This window comes from Sporothrix schenckii (genome assembly GCF_000961545.1).
Source record: "Sporothrix schenckii 1099-18 chromosome Unknown Cont49, whole genome shotgun sequence".
Lineage (NCBI taxonomy): Eukaryota > Fungi > Ascomycota > Sordariomycetes > Ophiostomatales > Ophiostomataceae > Sporothrix > Sporothrix schenckii.
In genome coordinates, this window is record NW_015971150.1 from 3,108,480 (window position 1) to 3,129,007 (window position 20,528).

At 57.4% G+C, this 20,528-nt stretch overlaps 8 protein-coding genes across 8 annotated transcripts; 4 read left to right on the top strand and 4 right to left on the bottom strand.

Moving 5' to 3' along the window:
• Nucleotides 1-246: 246 nt before the first annotated feature.
• On the bottom strand, nucleotides 247-1,134 carry SPSK_05487 (nucleolar protein TMA23; the record flags this gene model as incomplete). Its single annotated transcript, XM_016732232.1, has 1 exon — nucleotides 247-1,134. The coding sequence occupies one exon, from the start codon at nucleotides 1,132-1,134 to the stop codon at nucleotides 247-249; it is 888 nt and encodes a 295-aa protein (XP_016583521.1).
• Nucleotides 1,135-1,551: 417 nt separating this feature from the next.
• Nucleotides 1,552-3,243, bottom strand: SPSK_05170 (uncharacterized protein; the record flags this gene model as incomplete). The annotated part of the gene is made up of 1 exon (XM_016731920.1): nucleotides 1,552-3,243. One exon carries the CDS (start codon nucleotides 3,241-3,243, stop codon nucleotides 1,552-1,554), a length of 1,692 nt encoding a protein of 563 aa, XP_016583522.1.
• A 1,510-nt stretch (nucleotides 3,244-4,753) lies between these two features.
• SPSK_05480 (translation initiation factor 4E) lies at nucleotides 4,754-5,654 on the top strand (the record flags this gene model as incomplete). Its single annotated transcript, XM_016732225.1, has 3 exons — nucleotides 4,754-4,933; nucleotides 5,004-5,075; nucleotides 5,166-5,654. The coding sequence occupies 3 exons, from the start codon at nucleotides 4,754-4,756 to the stop codon at nucleotides 5,652-5,654; spliced, it is 741 nt and encodes a 246-aa protein (XP_016583523.1).
• Nucleotides 5,655-7,572: 1,918 nt separating this feature from the next.
• Nucleotides 7,573-9,240, top strand: SPSK_05180 (MFS allantoate transporter; the record flags this gene model as incomplete). The annotated part of the gene is made up of 1 exon (XM_016731930.1): nucleotides 7,573-9,240. One exon carries the CDS (start codon nucleotides 7,573-7,575, stop codon nucleotides 9,238-9,240), a length of 1,668 nt encoding a protein of 555 aa, XP_016583524.1.
• A 3,778-nt stretch (nucleotides 9,241-13,018) lies between these two features.
• Nucleotides 13,019-14,045, top strand: SPSK_05420 (short chain dehydrogenase; the record flags this gene model as incomplete). The annotated part of the gene is made up of 2 exons (XM_016732168.1): nucleotides 13,019-13,277; nucleotides 13,366-14,045. The coding sequence occupies 2 exons, from the start codon at nucleotides 13,019-13,021 to the stop codon at nucleotides 14,043-14,045; spliced, it is 939 nt and encodes a 312-aa protein (XP_016583525.1).
• Nucleotides 14,046-14,365: 320 nt separating this feature from the next.
• Nucleotides 14,366-16,894, bottom strand: SPSK_04967 (nucleolar complex protein 2; the record flags this gene model as incomplete). Its single annotated transcript, XM_016731725.1, has 1 exon — nucleotides 14,366-16,894. The coding sequence occupies one exon, from the start codon at nucleotides 16,892-16,894 to the stop codon at nucleotides 14,366-14,368; it is 2,529 nt and encodes an 842-aa protein (XP_016583526.1).
• A 521-nt stretch (nucleotides 16,895-17,415) lies between these two features.
• On the top strand, nucleotides 17,416-18,298 carry SPSK_05492 (ESCRT-I complex subunit VPS28; the record flags this gene model as incomplete). Its single annotated transcript, XM_016732237.1, has 2 exons — nucleotides 17,416-17,736; nucleotides 17,801-18,298. 2 exons carry the CDS (start codon nucleotides 17,416-17,418, stop codon nucleotides 18,296-18,298), a joined length of 819 nt encoding a protein of 272 aa, XP_016583527.1.
• A 95-nt stretch (nucleotides 18,299-18,393) lies between these two features.
• Nucleotides 18,394-20,127, bottom strand: SPSK_05155 (ERMES complex subunit MDM12; the record flags this gene model as incomplete). Its single annotated transcript, XM_016731905.1, has 1 exon — nucleotides 18,394-20,127. The coding sequence occupies one exon, from the start codon at nucleotides 20,125-20,127 to the stop codon at nucleotides 18,394-18,396; it is 1,734 nt and encodes a 577-aa protein (XP_016583528.1).
• Between the last annotated feature and the right edge of the window lie 401 nt (nucleotides 20,128-20,528).

The window sequence follows — 20,528 nt, forward strand, 5'->3', positions numbered from 1 at the left end:
CAGACGGTCGGTGTTGTGGCTGCCTCCAACTCCGTCGGTGTGCTACCTTTCTGTTTTTTTTTCGCATTTTCACCTTGTCAAGCTTCCGTACTAGACACACAATACCCAATATTCGTTGTATAAAACTCCAGACCGCTTTTGTTGGTCCTATGCCATGCTCGCTGTGATACCCAAGAAAAACATGTACGAAACAAGACAGGGCGAGGAGAAAGGACAGAGGCACCCCAGAGTCCACTGTCACAATGCCTATGCGCTGGCCTTTGCCACTTTCTGTGCCTTTGGCGCCTTCTCGGCCGCCTTCCTCAGCGCCTTCGCCTCTTTCTTCGCGGCCTTTTTGGCAGCCATCTTGGCCTCCTTTTCTTTTGCCTTTTCGGCCGCTCTCGCTTCCCTCTTAACCGTCTTTTTGGCTGTCTTTTTGGCCGCCTTTTTGGCCGCCTTTTCTGCTGCCTTTTCTATTCTCCTCTGCGCCCTCTTCTCTTCTTTCTTTCTCCGCTTCGCCTCGTCTTTTTGTGCCCGCCGCTCCTCCTTGCTGTCAGACCCTTGTTTCCTCCGCTTCTTTTCCGTTTTCTCTTCTTTTCTCGTCTCGTCGTCGTCGTCTTCACGTCGTTTCCGCTTCCCCGTCGTCGTCTTGCCGGGCTTTGTCGTGTCATCCCGCTCGGGCGTCGTCTCGGCGGTGTTCGCCTCGCTGGCGCTCGTGGCACTCGTGGCACTCGTGGCACTCGTCGAACTCGTCGAACTCGTCTCCGCGACCTCCGCATCCATCGTGCCCTCAATCGTGCCGCCCCGCACAAAGTTGGCGTACAGCCCGTAGGCTCCGCGGTATTTGCTATAGCCCTTGTTGCCGCTCAGCATCTCGAGCCGTGTCGGCCCGGCCGGCGTCGGCGTGGCCGTGCCATTTGTGCTCGAGCCCGTCCCCGGCGTGCCCAGGTTCTTCAGTTGCTGGTCGAAGGCGTCGAGCCACCACTGGTCGGTCGCGGCCGCCTTTCTGTGAACGGAATCGGTGCCGAGGCCCTGCTTGTCGTCTTTGCGCGAGAGCAGCAGCGGACGCGCCAGGCCGGACGAGTCGTCGGAGGGGTGCAGCGTGTGTCCGAGGCCGCGCCAGCCCTGCTTCTTGAGGTAGACGCTGGCGTCCATTGAACGGACGAGAAGCGAGAAGAAAGATACGTGAAAAAGCGAGAATGGACTGTGGCGTTCTGGTGGCTAGGTATATAATCGATCAAAATGCCATCCTGAAGAATCTATAGTGTAAAGCAATGTATCTGTATTCTAATTCGCGCTTCAAGAAGCGCCGTGCGTGGTCGTGGAGGTGGTCGTGCAGACAGAACGTATGGGAGAAAGCGCCCAAGAAAATCCTCCCTGAAAATCCCCAGACGTGCGACCTTATTTTTCTGCCGGATTTTTTCTCCTCAACTTTTATGTGGGTCCACTCCCCGCCTTATCAGGCCTTCTGTGTCGTTATCAAAATCCCACTCACATTTTCTAAGCTACACAATACGACGATTTAGAGCATAAACAAACGACGCTCCCTCCATCTCATCAACCTCCGTCATCTCAATTCCAACGCAGAATCTGCGACGGCCACCGCAAAAACGGATCTGCTGCAGTTGTTGCCCAATCCAGAGTTTTGGTATACATCTTGCGAATGCTCACAATGGCCTCAGTGCGCTCCAAGTCGACACCAATCGCTCTCGACATCGACTCGAGAAAAGAAATGCCAGCGACCCAGGCCAAGATGCAGACGACAATCCACGCCAAAGCCAGGCGACGCATCGACCGGAGCGTGCGTGCCCGGCGGCGTGCCGTGCGCACAATCTCCACGTACTCGAACAGTTCCGGCCAAGCTTCGTCGTCCGCCGCGTTGTCCGCCGCGTCATGAGAATCAAGTGGGCCGCGTTCCGACACTGCTGCATCGGCCTCATCGTCGTCATCGTCGTGGCCGCCGTTGCCGCCACTTCCATTCCTGCCACCACTGCCGCCGCCGCCTTTCAGTTGCGCACCGTAATAGTACGCGTTGTGGCTCTTGGTGAGAATGGTCTGTGTGGCACTGCGAACGTCTGTGCGTCGGCTGTTCCAGAACGGCCTGAGGCGCGCGATACGGGGCCAGAGGACGATCTTGATCTTGGCTGCGTGGATGTACGTCGCCCGCTTGTCGCTGTCGCTGTAGCGCGCGTCGCCCACCTGTCCGCCTCCGGCCGCTGCGGCCTCGGCGGCCTCGGCGGCCAGCGCCTTCGCCTCGGACCGGGCGTACACGTAGTCGTCGGCCTCCCGCTCCTGGTCGACCTCCCATGGCGCACCCGGCAACGGGAACTCGACCTGGAAGATGCTCGGCGACCAGGCCATGCACAGCGATGCGTAGCCCGCGAGGGCCACGACGTCGTGCAGCCGCTGGTAGAACACGGGCAGGCTGGGCGCCTGTGATGCGTTCTCAGAGAGCGCCCGCTGCAGGTTGAGCAGCGGCAGCAGCAGCTGGGCGGTGTGCGCCGTCACGCGTGCGACCTCGGCCCAGAAAAACGGCGTCAGCACGCGGCCGCCGGCCTCGGCACCCAGGTAGTACTGCACCTCCTCGCAGCGCTTGAACTTGCGCAGGTAGCCCTCGTCCTTGAGCATGATGCGGTCCCACTGCCCGAGCGCGTCCTGCTGCTCTGCCGTGCCGCCAAACAGCAGCGCCGAAAACACGTGCTCGTCGAGCGTTTTCGCCAACACGCCCTGCGCCACGAACGCGCGCTGCCGCGCGTCCTCGAGCAGTGCATCCCAGCTGCTGCCGCGCGTCCCGTCGAGAGGGTCCGGGCAGGCAATCTCCCCGGCATAATAGATAAACGCCGGCGAGAGATCCGCGGCGGCCCAGGGACTCTGTGCCGGTGCGGTGGCGCCCGGCTGCAGGACGAGACGGTCGACGCCAAACGTGGACGCGCACAAGTCTTCGGACAGCTCATAGAGCGTGCTGAACAGCACCTCGAACCATGCGTCGTCCTTCTTGCGGCCGGCCGTGTGCGGCATGCCGAACCACAGTCGCAGCGGCCGGTAGCCAAGAAGATCGTGCGGCAGCGCGACGGGGCGGCGCTTGTTTCTGTCCTCCGCATCGCGTGGCTCCCACCAGCGCTCGCCAAGGCCCAGGATCTCAGTGGTCTCGCGGGTAAACGTCGGGTAGAGTCGCTCTTGAAACCGTGTCGGGTCCGGGTTGACGTCAGACTCGGCGGCCATGCCGGGCATGGCGGCTGCATGCGTCTCGGCGACTGTTGTCATCGTAGAAAGCTGCTCGTAGGGTTGCTGTGGCGTGTTGTAGATTGCTGGAGAGTGGTGTTTTGACGATCTGTTTTAAAGTAAAAGATGCATATTGTGCGTTGTAAATAAAGGGCTTTAAAACAAGCTGGCACAGAACGGTCTTTTTCCGCCGCTCCCAGTCGTATCCACGCTGTTCCCAAAACAGCTGCATAGATGAGTCTTGTCGAATCAGGACAGCATTCTCGTTCGGTGCTGTCCCTTGCAGACAATACCATGAAAGAAGTGTTGGCTCTGTTGGACAACAAAGAAAGCCGCTTTGGGCATTTGCATCCCTTCACAGTCTGTTGGCATCGAGAGACAGTGTCAGTGAATGGTGAGATAGAAGAATAGCGATTTGTTAAAAATAAAATGAATAGAAAGAAACTTTCTTGTAAAGCAGAAGAAATATGTTGTAAGAGGTCACTTTATTTTATGTGTGATTTCCGGGTAGTAGTGAGCCTTTATGACCTATAATCATAGAGGGTTTCTTGGTTTTTATTTCTTTTTGAAAAAGGACTGGAAATGATTAAGTAAACTAATGAAGATCAGTAGATATACTGTCATGAGACGTCCGTCTCTTGTCTGGAGTCTATCCAAAGAATGAAGCCCTTCACTTCACACCAACTTTCCTACACAAAATCTACAGTGTCCCTCCACATTTCGACCAAGAGTCACACAAACCCAAAAGCAGTCTTATAAAATCCACAAAATCCAGAACAACTACGAATATTATTATCAGAAATTGATCATCCCGCGAAATGTCAAAAGGTGACCTATTCATATGCCGTACCTCTTATAACCAGTGACAAGCTGTCCATTCTTGCCTAATATTCCAGGCATCAATTGTCGCAGCTGCGATGTAGAGCCTAGCTTCCGTACGCGCCCCACTATACAGCGCTAAATTGCCCCCTGTCACCACGCGCAAAGAACATTAAAAATTAAATATATCTTTTTTTTTCTTCGGCGCCACCACCACAAAACCACGAAACCACCGCCAGGCAATCCAGCCAACCACAGACCATCATCTGCAACATCGTCCAGTCCGAAACTTTTCTCGCTTCCTTTTGACTCCTCTGTCATCTCCACACGATAGCATCGCATCACGCACCACCGCCCAACGCACCCGCTTTGACTCTTTGCCCGGTGCAAACAGTCATTCGCACTTGCTGTCTCCTCTCGCCCCTCTCCGCTATTCTCTCCGGCCGCGCCTTCCCTCCGCGACCGCCTTGTACTGCGTGCAAGAGCCAACCGCCTTCCCGCAGCTCGCGCGACACTTCCTTCCCTGGCAACCAGCGCACTCCTGCCTGCTGTCTTTGTTGTCTTTGTTGTCTTTTGACGTTACCCAGTCATCTCGCGTCACGACTGTTTCTCACCTTTACCCGTCTCTCCTCTTCCCTCAACGTCACTTTTCGATCATCTCGACTTGCATCACGCGCCTCCCACGCCCAACTCTTCAAACCACACAAATTACACAACCTACAAATCCGACATCATGGCACAAGTCGACCTCACCACCATCCCCATCTCGCCCGAAGGAGGCAACGTCGCCGCCGATGCTGCCGACTCCAAGATCGACGACATCACCGTCTTCCACGACAAGGAGAACTTTACCGTCAAGCACCCGCTCATGCACAGATGGACCCTTTGGTTCACCAAGCCCGCAAGCGGGAAGGTGGGTCTACGGCCTTTGGAAGGCAGCGCCTGCTTATCCTCACGAGATCACCTGCTGACACACAGGATAGGGCGACAACTGGAACGACCTGCTGAAAGAAGTTATTACCTTCAACTCGGTTGAGGAGTTCTGGGGTATCTATGTACGTCTACTGCCACCGTCTTTGGCTTCTTTGGTTTCTCTCACGTTTGTCTCGGCTTCAACACTGACCTCCCCCCCCCCGCCTGTACAGAACAATATTGCCTCGGTCTCGGAGCTGGCCCTCAAGTCCGACTACCACCTGTTCAAGGAGAACGTCCGCCCCGAGTGGGAGGATGCCCAGAACAAGCACGGCGGCAAGTGGTCCTACTCCTTCCGCGACAAGCGCAACGTCGACATTGACGAGATGTGGCTGCACACCATGCTCGCCGCCATTGGCGAGACCCTCGAGGGCGAGGACGACGACGAGGTCATGGGTGTCGTCGTCAACGTCCGCAAGGCCTTCTTCCGCATCGGCGTCTGGACCCGCACCATTGGCAAATCGATCCCCGGCCGTGGTGACGGCGACACCGCCGGCGGCAAGGGTCGCTCCCCCGAGAAGGCCCGCGACATCCTCATGGCGATCGGTCACCGCTTCAAAGATGTCCTCAAGCTGCCTGCCAACGAGCAGCTCGAGTTCTCTGGCCACCTCGACGCACAACACAGCGGCAGCACACGAGCCAAAGCCAAGATGGTGGTTTAAGGAAAGGGTTGGTGCGGTGGGATGAGAAGCATGGAGATATACGGATGGTAATGGGAGGAGTGTGGGGATGTTGTCTTACACATCAAGGTGACGAACCCATTCCGTACAATGGGATGGTTGGCAGTGCAAGACAGGCGTACAGCGAGACTCCCTGGGTCTGGCCCACACCCTGTCTTGTCGTCTTTGTCTCTCGACTACGTCACGGTCCGATGTTCGATCCATTTGTGCATCGCGCACGCTATATATTTTACGGGATTTTGAGGACCAGAACGGAAATACGGACAAGAACCGAGAAACGGGAAACGGAAAGAAGGAAACGGAAAAGAAAATTAAAATCCTCTGCCAAAAAAAAGAAGAAAATCGACCTTTCTTCGCGCTGCAACACCTTTGATTCCCGGACTGCCTTTGGACTGCCTTTGTACCTTGCCTTTGCTTTTTTGTCAAGTATATGGGGTGCCTGATTTGGTCTTTGATTTCGGGAATGGGTTTTCGTTTTATGCTGGCTGTTGCTGGCTGTCTATTTCCTATTTTTCTGTTGCGTCGCGAGGGCAGAGGCACAAAAGCATTACTGTGATATGATGCCACCAGAGATTGTTGGTGTTAGCAGGCGGACGTTCTGCCAAAGCACAGTTGAACAAACAAAATGAGAAACGGGGAACTTGGTATGAACGCTGTGCTCTGCATTGTTGAATGTGAATGATCCATTGGCCTTGTGTGCATGTCGGTGACTTCCACGACACACAGTTATCAGTTGCCCTCTACAAGCTACAAACTCACGAACAATTCCATTGAGTTCTCTGGCCGTCTCTCAAACCGTAATATCTATGTGCCATCGTTTCTCTCTCTCCGCCAAACGAGACAATAAGAAAGCGTCTGCAATCCTAGCTGCCCCTTCGCTTGATTTGCTGGGGGGTTGTCTTCATGGCATGGCCTGTTTGTTGTAGACCCCTGGCATCTTTCTCTTAACACCGATTCCGGCATACGACGGAATGCGGAATATACGCTCTCCTTGTTACCCCAGAATTACCACCCCGGAATCCCCCACTCTCTGAGATGTTATTTAGGGAAGGAGATAGCGACAGATCGGCAAGTGACGTACAGAAGGTAGCTGGGAAGGGACGCGAGCAGGTGCAACTACGGCAGGAACTACGTATTGGTCTCTTACGGTTCCCTACACATATGGTGTTCTCTTGATCCAGCACGTGTAATTCTTCATCCTCACCTGCCGACCTAAGCTCCCGAAGCTCTCTGGCCCCTTCTTAATTCAGCGGCATCGCTAGTGTGGGATACACGCGACCTCGTCTTGCGGGGAAGGGGCGGAGAGTACGTATGTTCTTTCCTGTCCGAGCTAAACTTCCTTCTTGCCTCTGATGATCGACGCCGATAAGCGGTGTTTATGGCAACTTCCTTGTGCATGGCGCCCCATAGCGCTATGCACCTTTGTATCACGTCTCTATGTAGTTCCTTGACCTCGACGTTTGACCCAAACCAACGAACCTCCCTTTCCATCCCGCTCCTCTTCTTTGCCCATCGCTATCCACCACTACCCATCGGCGATACCACGATGTTGACAAATGGGGAGACGACGTGGAAACGAGACGACTATCAACGACAGGGCTGTTTGCAGTTACACACAGTTGTATACATCGGGTACGATGGCCGGCATCTATCTATCTACGTCGACCTATCAGCATAATGGAGACGACGGACCTGCCACCAACCTCTCGGGGTTTTGAATCTTTTAATATTTAACACTTGTGTTCCACTCAACATTCTCCTCCAGCGTCAAACAGGACTACGTCACCTCTGGGCAACCCTTGTGCTCTCGTTTTATTCCCATATTTGCTTGTAACTATTCCAACTATCCACCATCAACTTTCTTGCCTTTCCTCCACTTCTGTCTCTAGACACCTTGACGATGGCGGACCTCGAAAAGACGGCGTCGGCCCCGGCGCTCGCAGTCGAAAACAACGCAAAAATCGGCAGCGTCGCGACCAACCCGCCCAAGGGCAGCCATTCGGGCCTCAAGCACGCAGACACGAACAATGCCGACGCGGCCCTCCTCTTCTCCCAGGCACACGCCGCCGACGCGGTCGCGTTGACACCGGAACAGGAACGACGGCTGCTGCGCAAGATTGACTGGAACCTGATGCCGCTGCTGTGTATAGTCTACGGCCTCAACTTCCTGGACAAGACAACCGTGTCGTACGCTTCGGTGATGGGGTTCAAGGCGCACAGGGGATACCCCCCCCTCCTGCCCCCCCCCTCCTCTCCCCCCGACTTACCCCCAGTACTAACAAACCAGGACGACGTCCATCTCATCAACCAGGATTACTCCTGGGTGGCCAGCATGTTCTACTTTGGCTACCTCGTCTGGGAGTGGCCAACAAACTACCTCCTGCAGCGGCTGCCGCTGGCCAAATGGTCGGCGGCCAACGTCATCGCGTGGGGCATCGTGTTGTGCTGCATGGCCGCCGTCAACAGCTTTGCGAGTGCCATGGCCGTGCGGTTCCTTTTGGGCGTGTTTGAGGCCGCTGTCAGCCCCGGGTTTGCCCTCTTCACGTCGCAGTGGTACACAGTGAACGAGCAGGGCTCCCGCGTCGGCATCTGGTTCGCCTTCAACGGCATCGGGCAGATTGTCGGCGGCTTCGTCGCGTACGGCATTGCCGTCGGCACGAAAAGCCACCCTCTGGCGGGCGGCAACCTGCACTCGTGGCAACTGCTGTTCTTGGTCATTGGCCTTTTCACGGCCGCGGTCGGCGTTGTCTTTCTGTGGATCATGCCCGACAACCAAATGAATGCGCGGTTCCTGACCGAGGAGGAGCGCATGCAGGCGATTGAGCGCATCCGGGTCAACCAACAGGGCATTGGCAACAAAAACTTCAAGATGTACCAGCTCAAGGAGGCGCTGACGGACCCGGTGGTGTGGGCGCTCGTGTTTTATGGTCTTGTGGCCGACATCCCAAACGGCGGCATCACCAACTTTTTTTCGCAGCTCATTGTGTCGTTTGGCTTTACAAACGAGCAGTCCCTGCTGCTGGGCGCCCCCGCCGGCCTGATCGAGGCGGCTGCACTGGCTGGCTGTGGCATTCTGGGCGACCGCCTTCACAACCGGCTGCTGGTCAGCATTGCGGGTGTGGCGGCGTCGTTTATCGGCATGCTGCTGGTGGCCGTGCTCAACAACTCGCCGGGGCAGCGCATCGGCCGCCTGATAGGATGCCTTTTGATGCAGATGAGCCCGACGTCGTTTGTGGCGCTGCTGTCCCTGATTGCGACCAACATTGCGGGCTGGACAAAGAAGACGACGGTGGCGGCCATGTACCTGATTGCGTACTGCGTGGGCAACATCATCGGTCCGCAGGTGTTCCGGGCCAAGGACGCGCCCGACTATCGGCCGGCTGAGATTACAATCCTGGTGTGCTACGCGCTGTGTATTGTGGACGTCTTGTTTATCTACTTTTGGTGGCGGCGGCAGAACGCGCTCAAGGTGCAGGCGCGAGCCGCGCCGGGTTACCGCAAGGTGATGGGGCAGGAGTTTTACGACCTGACCGACCGTGAGAACCCAGAGTTCAACTATGCTCTGTAGCTGTAGAGGGGTCGGGTACATTCGAAAGACATGTTGCACGTTGCTTTAACGTTGGTCGCGTGCTGTTTGATATTGGACGTTGAAGAAACCTACCTAGAGTGACGCCACTAGCAACCGCCGGCTCCACCGAAGATCAGTGGTCGCGACGACAATCGTTGGCGTCTTCTTCAAACTTGTGTTTCCTCTTACTTCCTCTGGCTTGTGAAATAGACGAGAACGTAGGAGAAAGACAACGGCAATGTGGTCGGTAGCAAACTTTCGCAACCGAAGTCGATGGAGTCGTCGCGAACACGTATATCATGACAAGCAAAAGAACATGCATATCAGCATACACTGTTTGACAAGGCGAAAGGTAAAGGAATGGATATGCCCAAGTACAAAAAAAAAATGAAATAAAAACGCTGTATCCAATTAAGAAGAGACAACCCGCAGGCGCACACAATATCGGTGCGCTTCATCGGCACCCATCACTTGGAAGGTGGCAAATGCGACTAGGTCACTGATATTTTCGTAGTCGACATTCAGCACTATGGAAAATATTGCTTGTAAGTGTGCTTGTAAGTGTGCTTGGGCCATGCTGAGCGCGATGCGGATCGTCTAAGGCGGCGACGATGGCTTTATCAGATCATGTTGTTGTCCATCCAATTCCAACCAGGCTGGAATCGTCGAAGAGTGAGCATAAACCTTTTCAAAATAAATATTAGTTTTATTCAAATCTTGTTGGGAGGCAAACACCGAAAAATGAAACGAAGACAACCACTGGAAACGGAGAGAGCCCACCAAACAGGACTCAAATCCACACAATCTCATAACCGCTGACAACGTTCGTTCATCGCTGTATTCGCCGGCACCTCTTCTGGCCCCGTCGCTGGTACGGGGTTGCTCAGCTCATTCAGTGTCGATCTCCCGTCACTCAACTGGGTTTTCGTCATTGGAGTGTTTTTTGCGCCTCGAGATCTCGTGATACCTTTGTCACCGTCCCTCCCTGCCCTTCATTGCTATTGTCGCTCGTCGACGCTGATGCCGTTCTCGGGCCCGGGATAAAAATAATGACAAAAAGAGGCGGTTGTTTCCTTCCCACTCAACAGGTTTGTCATTGCCAAAAGAGGTGCATTGCATATGCTCGATGCGGAGTGCATGTGCTGAAATATGCCGGCCGCTGCATTCTGTTGGAGATGCAACGGCCTGCAGAGAAGGGGGCGTGAGCAATGCAAAATGGACAAAAAGAGGAGAAAATTTCCGGTAAAAGTTTGGTAGTGTGAGCGAGGACGTTAACAAGTGAGGCAATGGTTGCGTTGCGTGGCATTGCACGACCAATAGCCAGTGATTGCAACGGTCGCAGCATGGGTGGTGGGTGTACTGCGGCTCGTTGTGATTGACCAACGTGCAGCTAAACCATGGGCATTCGGCCATCTGCCACCGGAAGAGTGCTCCGTCCCGCACCGGCACTGAGAAGAAAGCGACGGCCAAGAGGACGAAATATGGGATATCTCCGCCTCGCTCTGGACCATTCTGTTTTGAGTGCTTTAGATACCTTATTGTCTCGTCAAATTTGCGAAGGCGATCGAGGAAGGAATAAAATACATCACCCGTCGTTGAGAGTGGGAGGCATATTGCATGACATAAAGAAGTCGCAAGGACAACTCAGCTCCTCGGCTTTTGCCAGGTCGTATTGTTGAGAAGTGGATGCTGCATTTCCGTATTAGTTGCCTGCAGCTCGTTCGTCGGCTTACTACGTCACGGCATCGTACAGAGGCGAACGTGTTCCGCCGACGGCTCCAGACCTGCAGAAATTTTCAAGAACGTCTTAATTTTCTCTGTAGCTGGATCAGAGAGCACGCGGCCAATGAAGACCCTCTCTTGCCCCTATTGTCCTCCTCAAGGAGCCGTAAATTATCAGTATTCGGGGCCTCAGGACCTGTTGGGCAAGTCGAGACCTTTTGGTATCCAGATTCCACGAACAGGAGGAACGCTAAAACGACTGGGGAGCGGAAACTGGGGCTTGGAGAAGCTGGAGAAACTTTGATGGTCGACTAATACCACGGATCTGCATCTGGTCTGGTTGGCGGATTACCCAAAACGGCAATCCGCAGTTAAAAGGAAGCTGCACCAGCACAAGAGCGGCGAGAGATACTACTCCGTACCTCGTAGATGCAATACGTCGTAGACGTAAAATGCGAGAAACACCAAGGGAGGGGTCCGGTTGACTAGTTGTTCGCGACAGACTATTGTGTCCAGTCCGTCACGTCTGCACCAAGTACGCACAACGAACTGGCTCGGAAGAATAAAGGACGAAGCCACTGCCCTCGTGTCGTAGTCCGCAATGTCGGCGCAGCTAATTTTTTATGTTTTGAGCTGCCATGATGCTAGCTGTCTGGGCTCTGCTCCGCCATGCATTTCGGGTTGCCGGGATTTTGCACCTGTCTCTTTTGTTAGTCTCGGTCCTTCTATTTTGACTTTTCTTTGCGTCATTTCCGGTGCGTGCACTCAATAAGGGTCCGGTATGTGAAATACAGTCTGTTTGATGCTGAGCAACAAGCTCGATGTGGAGCGGCACGCGGCCTTTGCATCTGTACATCGTACTCTGCATGCTGTGCCATCGCATTGCAGCGTGCATGTACACATTGTGTGCGGTGAGCGTCTGGACTTTGTATGACCACAATAGGCAATGGACACCTGCACCACCACCCAACCATCCAACTGCGTTATGTGGGAGCCGGGTTTTTGATACGCCCAGGCTTGAAGCCACAACCACAACCACAGCCCATGTTTCAATTGACGCGGTCGTGTCTTCCGCTCAGGACGACATCCTTTGGAACCTGCTCGTCCTGCCGCCGGATGGTTTCTGCACGACATTGGGCCACGATGAGGCCAGAGGATGATCACAGAAGCCGTGAGTCTCGCATCCTGCTGCATCATCGGATGCACTGCGCAAAGGCCAGAGCCGGCATAGTCGACTTTGTTGTTATTTCTGGTCTTTTTTCCGGCTGTCGTGCCTCCTGCTTGTGGCGCCAAGATTCAAGAGAGAGGACGGGAGGGGGAGGCGATATGGATGGAAATAGTAGCCCGTAGGCCGTAGGCTGGTGACTAGCGCACGCTGTGGGTGTGAAGTGAGATGAGCAGACCCAGACTCCAAAGATGCAGAGAAGAAGTGAAGCTAATTGGGACGAAGGGGTGAGAAACAGGGAGTAGGGGAGGGGGGGTGTAAGGTGCGGAGAAAAGTGTGGAGGTGGTGAGGAGCAGCTTCGCTTCCCATCCTGTCCATGACATCCATCGTGCCTTCCTTCTTTGAGATACTCCGGTTGTGCTTGCCACGCCTGTCGCGCGCCGCGTTCACTGCCCTAAGCATTTGGCATTCCCGACCATTGTTCTTTCCGTTGATGCAATTATTTTAACTAATATTTTTTCTTGCCCTTTGTAGAAGGAGCTTGCGTGTCTCAGCACACCAGCCCAGACCCGCCTTCCCTTTTGGTGCATCCCTCGTCAACTCTTCCCCCGAGACCTCTGTCACTCCTGCCGTACTTACATCGCACTTCCTTTTCCAGGGCTGCTGCTTGTGTTCTTTCCGAAAGGAAACTATAAAGCCATCTTTGTGCCCTTTCCCCTTTCCTTTGCTTCGTTCCTTCCCTCTCTCCTTCTTAAGCGTGTTTCTCAGCATCCCCAACATCCCAAACAGAAACTACCCGTCTTCAGCAACCTTCACGAGACATACTACTCGACAGCTGCCCTCCATCCACACTCACCTGGTCACACTCTTATACTCTCACATTTTCACAAAATGGCCTCTCCAGTAAGACATCTTCTTTGCGTCGCAACACGCACTCCCTTCTCGGCAATGCGTCCGATGGCTGCTTCGGCTTTGGGCGCGGCCCCTGGCCGGCTTTTCCGACGGCAGTCTCAGCCGACGTTTGCGACCCTGACTAACAAACAGGTGTTGCCCGAGTTCAGCCTCAAGGACAAGGTGGTCGTGGTGTCGGGTGCTGCCCGTGGTCTGGGTCTGGTGCAGGCCGAGGCGATCCTGGAAGCCGGTGCACATGGTACGTCTCGCGTTCGCGCTTGGTTGTGATTTGCGATCGACGCCGTCTTTAAACGTTTTCTTTTTTTTGTGGTCTAACTTCCATCTAGTCCATGCCCTCGACCGCCTGCCCGAGCCGTCACCCGACTTTGCGCGCGTGGCCGAGAAGGCCAAGAGCCTTGGCTCATCGCTGACCTACCACCGTGTGGACGTGCGCGAGGAGGAGAAGCTCAACGACCTGATCAAGGGCATTGCCGACCAGCACGGCCACCTGGACGGTCTGGTGGCGGCGGCAGGCATCCAGCAGGAGACACCGGCGCTGGAGTACACCGGCGCAGACGTGGACAAGATGATGGCAACCAACGTGACGGGCGTGTTCCTGACGGCACAGGCGGTGGCGCGGCAGATGGTGCGGCTGGGCCAGAAGAAGGGCAGCCTCGCGCTGATTGCAAGCATGAGCGGCACGGTGGCGAACCGGGGCCTGATCTGCCCGGCGTACAACGCGTCCAAGGCGGCGGTGATCCAGCTAGGCCGCAACCTGGCATCGGAGTGGGGCGAGTACGGCATCCGGGTGAACACCATCTCGCCGGGCTACATTGTGACGGCCATGACGGAGGCGCTGTTTGACAAGTACCCGGAGCGGCGGTCGGACTGGGCCAACGGCAACATGCTAGGGCGTCTCAGCACGCCGGACGAGTACCGGGGTGCGGCAGTTTTCCTGCTGAGCGATGCCAGCAGCTTCATGACGGGCAGCGATCTGCGCATCGATGGTGGCCACTGTGCGTGGTAAGTGATGGTTCAGTGGAATGCGGTAGATGGCGATTCGAGGGGCTTGAGGGACTGACTGGGCTGGCACATTTGATTTGCATGTTTACGACTGCGTTGCTTTTCGTTGCCTTTCTGTAGAAAATACGGCGGTAATAATGAGACTCTATTCGAAACAGAGCGAAATACGTATGAACGGGGAACTTCCAAAAAGAGACTGCCGCAATGGAGTAAACCGCAAAAATAAACTCGAATCCAGTATGCCCGATACCTATGCCAACAATAAATGGGGAAAAAAGAAGAATGTGGTAAGAGAAACAACTTTTGTATAGCCGCGCCGTGAAATTACTCGTCTTCCTCTTCGTCATCGTCGCTTTCGATGTCCTCGTCATCACTCTCCAACTCGATTTCCTCCTCATCCTCATCCTCCTCCTCCTCCTCTTCCTCCTCTTCCTCCTCTTCCTCCTCTTCCTCCTCTTCCTCCTCTTCCTCCTCCTCGCCGTTGTCCTCGTCCAGCCGCGCCGCTTGCAGCTGCTTCTTCTCCTCCTGCCGCCGGGCGTCCTCCTGCTTGCGCGTCTCCTCCAGCACACGCTGCCGCTCGGCGCTCGCCTTGCGCTGGGCAACGACAAAGGCGCCGACGGGGGTCTTTTGCCAGTCAAAGTCCTTGAGGAAGGCGTCGACCTGGGTGCGGTCGCGCGGGGCAAAGGTGACGTGGGCGCGCTTGGCCTCGATGAAGGCGGCGTTGGCTTCGAGCTTCTGGACGACGAGCACGAGGCCGCTGACGACCTTGTTGTTGAGCTGACGGCCGTTCTTGCCGCCGCGCTTGCGGGCGTCCTTGATCCAGCGCTTGAGCATGATGACGACGGGCAGGGCGAACTCGGGGAAGGCGATGCTGGTGGCCCAGAGCGCAAAGTACTCGGACAGCAGCTCGACGACCTGCTCGCCGACGGCGGTCTGGTAGACGGTGGTGTGCAGCAGCGACTTGGGGGCCTTGTAGGCGACGGCAAAGTCGAGCTGCTTCTCGGTGCTGATCTTGGCGGCCTTCTTCATGTCGGCCGAGTTGAGGACCTCGAGCAGGACGGGGGCGAGCGGGATGTAGGTGCCGGTGGCGCGCGAGACGCGCAGCAGCGACCGGAATAGCTGGAAGCGCAGCGGGAAGTAGGCGGCGGTCGGGATGAGGCGCATGGCGCCCAGGGTGACCTGGACAAGCGGGTACACGAGCAGCTTCAGCTGGCTGTCGTCGCCGCCGCCGCTGCCGGCAGCGGCTGTGGCCGTGGGGCTGCAGTGCTCGGCCAGGACGCACGACCAAAAGTCGAGCGAGTGGACGTACTGCCAGTTGTAGACGTTGCGGAACGCGTTGTTCTGGTTGTGGACGATGCTGTTGCGCAGGTGGATGGCCAGCTGGCGGATGGAGGCGAAGGCGGTGGTGTAGCCGATGGCTGGGTCGAGGCCCCACAGCTCGGCGGCGGAGTTCTTCATCAAGTTGATGCCGGCAATGGTGTTGGAGTTGGTGGCGCGGCTGCCCTGGACGAGGCCCTGGTAGGTGGCCTTGAGCACGGACTCGCGCACGCCCTTGTCGCCAATGACCACGAGGCGGCGCAGCACCAGGAAGGCAGTGATGCGCGTGGTCTGGCTGCTGGCGGGCTGGGCCCAGAAGCCGACGACGGACTTGACGAGCTGCTTGAGCACCTTGCGGAAGGACAGCAGGTACGGCAGCAGCGGCGTCAGCGCGGACAGGGTCAGCTTGAGGGTGCCGTCGTCGGACAGGGTCGAGAGCAGGTGCAGAACCGACGAGGCAAAGCTGCGGATGAGGGCAGACAGGGCCTTGAACTTTTTGCTCTCGGTCTGGACGTAGACGCGGTGGGTGGAGGACTCCTTGACGGGGATGTGGTGCTGCAGGACGAGCGGGACGTGCTTGAGGGCGACGACCAGAATGTCGTGGAAGACGTTGGGGCTCTTGATGGCGAAGCGCTGCGAGAGCGAGGCGGCCTCGTCGGCATCCTCGTTGAGGTGGGCGGCGCAGCGGAACGCAAGGACGGCCTGGCGGGCCGCACGCAGCGAGAAGGATTCCGCCATGGACGCCTCCCACTTGGCGATCATGGGTCGCGTGAGCTCGTTGTCGCGAGGTGCCGCGGCCTTGGCCGCCTTCTGCTTCTTTCTGGGCCGTTTGGCGTCCTCGTCGTCCTCATCGTCCTCGTCGTCTTCGTCTTCGTCGTCACCACCACCCAGGCCGCTCAGATCGGCGTCCTCGTCAAAGTCGAGCGCCTCCGGGTCGTTTTCCTTCAAGAACTTGTAAAACTCGGGATCCTTCTCGGCCAGGGCTTCCATGGCCTCCTTTGTCATGCCAATGTCGGCCGCGTCCAGGTCCAAGTTGTCGTCCTCGTCGCTGTCGTCGCTCGGGGCCACGGCGTCGTACTCGGGCTCGTTCTCAGAGTCGGAGCCGCCGCTGGCTGACGCACTGTCATCCTCGCCTGCGGCTGCCGCACCGTTGCGTTTCCGCTTGCCGAGCTGTGCCTTCGTGTCCGCCTTTTCCGCCTTGTCCTTGCCCTTGGCCTTCCCCTTGCCCTTGCCGCCCTCCTCCTTGTCGAGGATCTGGAAGCCGCCCTGGAAAAAGTCGTCCACGCTCATCTCGCTGACCTTGGCGTCCGGCCGCTTCGAGCGCGGGCCCGAGCCCACGGTTTCGCCGTTGGCACCCGTGGCGGACGCGGCGCCCTTGTAGAAGGCAGCATCTTGGCTGCGCTTGGCTTTCTTCTTCTCCTGGAGTATGTTCCGCTGCTTGATCTTGGCCGAGGCCTTGCGCTTCTCGAGAACGCCCTTGAGGTGCTTCTTCTCGAACTTGCGGGTCGCCTTTGCGTTTTTCTTGGCGACGGCCATCGTGGCGGGCGAGTGTTGTTGGAAATTGGCTGTCGGACACTCGGCGACGATGGTTGGTGATTGTTGTGTAAGGGGGAGGGGAGGGTGGATGTTTGGTGTTGGTTGCAGTTTCCCAGAAACGGCTTCTAAAAACCTCTCTTGCCCAAATGGTCGCTATGCTCAAAAAAAAAAAAGTTGTTATCGGACATCTTATCGGGAAGGCGCTACCGCGTACGATAGTCTGGTTGGGAAAGGCGGTGAGGCGGCGGTCAATTCTGCCGCCAGTCAGGTGGTCTTGGTGGGGTCGGCGAATGCACTGAAGAGACGGTGCTGCGAGTGCTCTAGGGAAGCTACGGCCCACTGTACTGCAATTACGTAGACAGAGACAACAGCCGTGCCTTCATGCCTACTGCTTGTCGACCTCTATATCCAACACTCAAGTCGAATCAACGGCGCTCTCTCCCACGCTCCCCCATCCTCCCACACGGCCATCGACGGGCCATGCCGACCTTACCAAGTTTGCCCGCAGACGATCGCCGACCATGATTCCGCGGCAGTCGTACGCACCGCTGCCGCCGAGCTACGTGCCGAACACGACGCCGTCGGCGACGATCAACCTCGACGATGAGGTCAAGCTGGCGGAGACGCGGGCGGAGCGCGACATGCAAGAGTCGCTGGCGGAGATTTTCAGCATTATCGTGACCATTGACGAGCTGGAAAAGGCGTTTCTCAAGGACGCGGTGCCCGAGGCGGACTACACGGAGATCTGCGAGCGCTCGCTCAAGCAGTACAACTCGATCCTCAAGGACGAGGCGGTGGCGGCGGCCTATGGCAGCCTCGACGAATTCAAACAAGAGTGGGATGTACGTGGCAGCCTCGTCTCCATCTCCATTTTCACACCACATCCACAGACACTGACCTGCGCAGCTCGAAGTCCCCCGCGCTACCGAGCGGATACGCGCCGGCATGCCGTCGACGGCGCTGATTGCCGGTAGCGGCGGCGGCGGTGGAGGCGGTGGAGGTGGCAACGGAAACGGCCACGGCAACGGCGACGGCGGCACCGGGCTTGGTGGCGGTGGGCTCTCAAGTGGTGGTTTGGGAGGCGGCGGCGGCGGCGGCGGCGGCGGTGGTAATGCTCCCGGCGGCGCACTGATTCTAGAAGCGACACAGGACTTTATCACGTTTCTGGACGCGCTGCGGCTGGGCCTGCTCGCCAAAGACCAGCTACACCCCCTGCTGACCGACGTGATCCATGCCGTCAACAAGGTGACGGACCGCGACTTTGAGAACCGCGGCAAGATTGTGCAATGGCTGATCACGCTGAACCAGATGAAGGCGACGGACGTGCTGGACGAGGGCCAGGCGCGCGAGCTGGAGCTGGACATAAACTCGGCGTACCAAGGGTTCAAGAGCACGTTGACGTAGTGATGGAGGGGTGGTGATGAGCGTCTCTTTTAATGTACAATTATGTTTCCTTGTTTTTATTTTATTATATTTTTTTACAATAACGAAACCTGCCCTCAAACAAGAAATGTCCAGAAACTGGGATACACAAACTCCTCTTCAAAGATGCGCCGCACCTGCTCCAGCACGAAGCGCTCGACCTTGCCGACGTTTTTAAGGCTCTGCTTGCCGCTCTCGCGCTGCCCAATCTCGCTCTCGACGCGCACTTCTTGCAACAGGCCGCCCAGTTTCGTGCGCGGCAGGCCGTGGGACGGCGCCGGCGATGCTGCAGCTGCGGCGGCGGTCGTCGGTCGTCGGCCCGGCGTAGCGGGCGCAGGCCGCTCAACGTCGCCCTCGTCTCTCCCTTCGTGGCCGTCGTCCTTGTCTCCGTCCTCATCGCCCTCCTCGGCCTCGTCGTCGCCGACAGCCGCCAGCGCGTCCTCGGGGCTCAGGAAGCAAAAGTGCACGCGCTTGCGGATGTTGGCGAGCACGCCGACGCCGTCAAAGGTCAGACCGGTGATGCTGAGCCGCACGGGGATGCCCACAAAGCTCGGCATCGGGTAGTCGAGCAGGATGTCGGCCGTCAGCAACAGCTTGACATCGCCCGCGTAGCGGATGCGGAACACGGCCTGCATGTCCTCGGCACGAGGCTCTCGCCGAAACCGTGGCGACGGAGACGGTCCTGGAGCCCCGCCGACACCAGGACCACCCGTCGCCTGTCCCAGCAGCAGCGTCCTGTCCATCTCGTTGTCGCCTTCGCTGCTGTCATCGTGGTCGTCAATCGCCGAGCCGCCTAGCATCTGCAGCACATGTGGTGCCTGCTGCTGCTGCTGCGTCTGCTGCATGCCATCGCGTGTCGCAGGCCGTGATGCACCGCCGGCCGACGTCGGCGCCAGCGTCGAGACGCTGTGCTTCTCGCGCAGCGCCGGATGCTGCATCAGCGACGGCAGATTGGACGGCGGCGACGAGGCCATGCCGCCGCCGCCGCTAGGCGTGAGTCGCAGGTTGTCGCGGTAGTAGTCGCCCACCGAGATGGAGCTGCTGTGCGACGGGTTGCGGCTGTGGCTCGGTGGTGGTGTCGCGTCGTCTTGACGAATGCTGCTGTCGGTGTAGGCGTAGTGGTGGTCCTGGTAAAAGTAGCCGCTGCCGCCCGGGCCGCCCTGCGGCCCGCTGCTGCCCAGATGCGCGCCTGCCATGGCGGCCAGCGGCGTTTGCGTCCCCGACCACCCGGCCGGGGTCAGGTGACTATGAAAGTGGTGCAGCAGGTTGGATGTGCCGCCGGGCACGCCACCGCGCGTGCCGGTCGCTCCCGCCGTCGCCGGTGTGGCTGCGCCGCCCAGTCCCGTGATCGTCTGGTGCGAGCTGCCGCTCAATTCGTGGCGATGCTGATGATGACGGTGGCCATGGTGGTGCCGCATGCCTTTGCCACGGCCGTCGTCGGCGCGTCGCGGCTGCCGGCTGTCTGGGCCGTTGTCGCGCCGCCGTCGCCGTCGCCGCCGTTCGTCGTCGCTAAACTGTGGCCCATAGTCGTCGCTCTCGTCGCTCTCGTCGCTGTTTCCGTCGCCATCCTCGTCGTCGCTGCAGTCCTCCCCGTCCTCCTCGTAAAAGTCAGGCAGTGGGTCCGTAATGTCCTTGAGCTCAAGCTCCGGCCCGATGGACCCAAACTCAAAGTCGTGCACCGTCACAGACTTGATGAAGCGCGGCAGCGGCACTGTCTGGAACTTGCTGTGGATGAAGTCGCGTATCCGGTGCGCCAGCTCCTGCCCGTCCGGCCCCGTCGTGAGCGTTTCCCAGTTGAGGTCGATGGACATGGTGGGACGTGGGGAGTGTGGGAGCAAGTAACTGGGGAGCAAGGTTGAGCATCAACATATGGTTTAAAGCTGTTGTAAAATAAGTGGGTCCATATCTCGCTGGAAGATCCGGTGTAGCAAGCACCTGTAAGAAGCCGTGATGACTAGCGTGATCCCTCTACCACGTGCAGCCTCGTCTTCATCATGACCACCTCGATTTCGTGAGCCGGCAATCCCACACATCACAATGCACACAAGGCAAAGGATCGTCTCATCATTATTCATAAGTCGCTGTGCGCTAATCAGTCTCGTCTATAGTATTCTTCCCGGTAGGCGAATTCCACAACGCCAGTACGTCTACCTCCTCTTCGTCGTCCTCCTCGTCGTCTTCCTCGTCTCCTTGTCCTCCTTTGCCCCCCAAT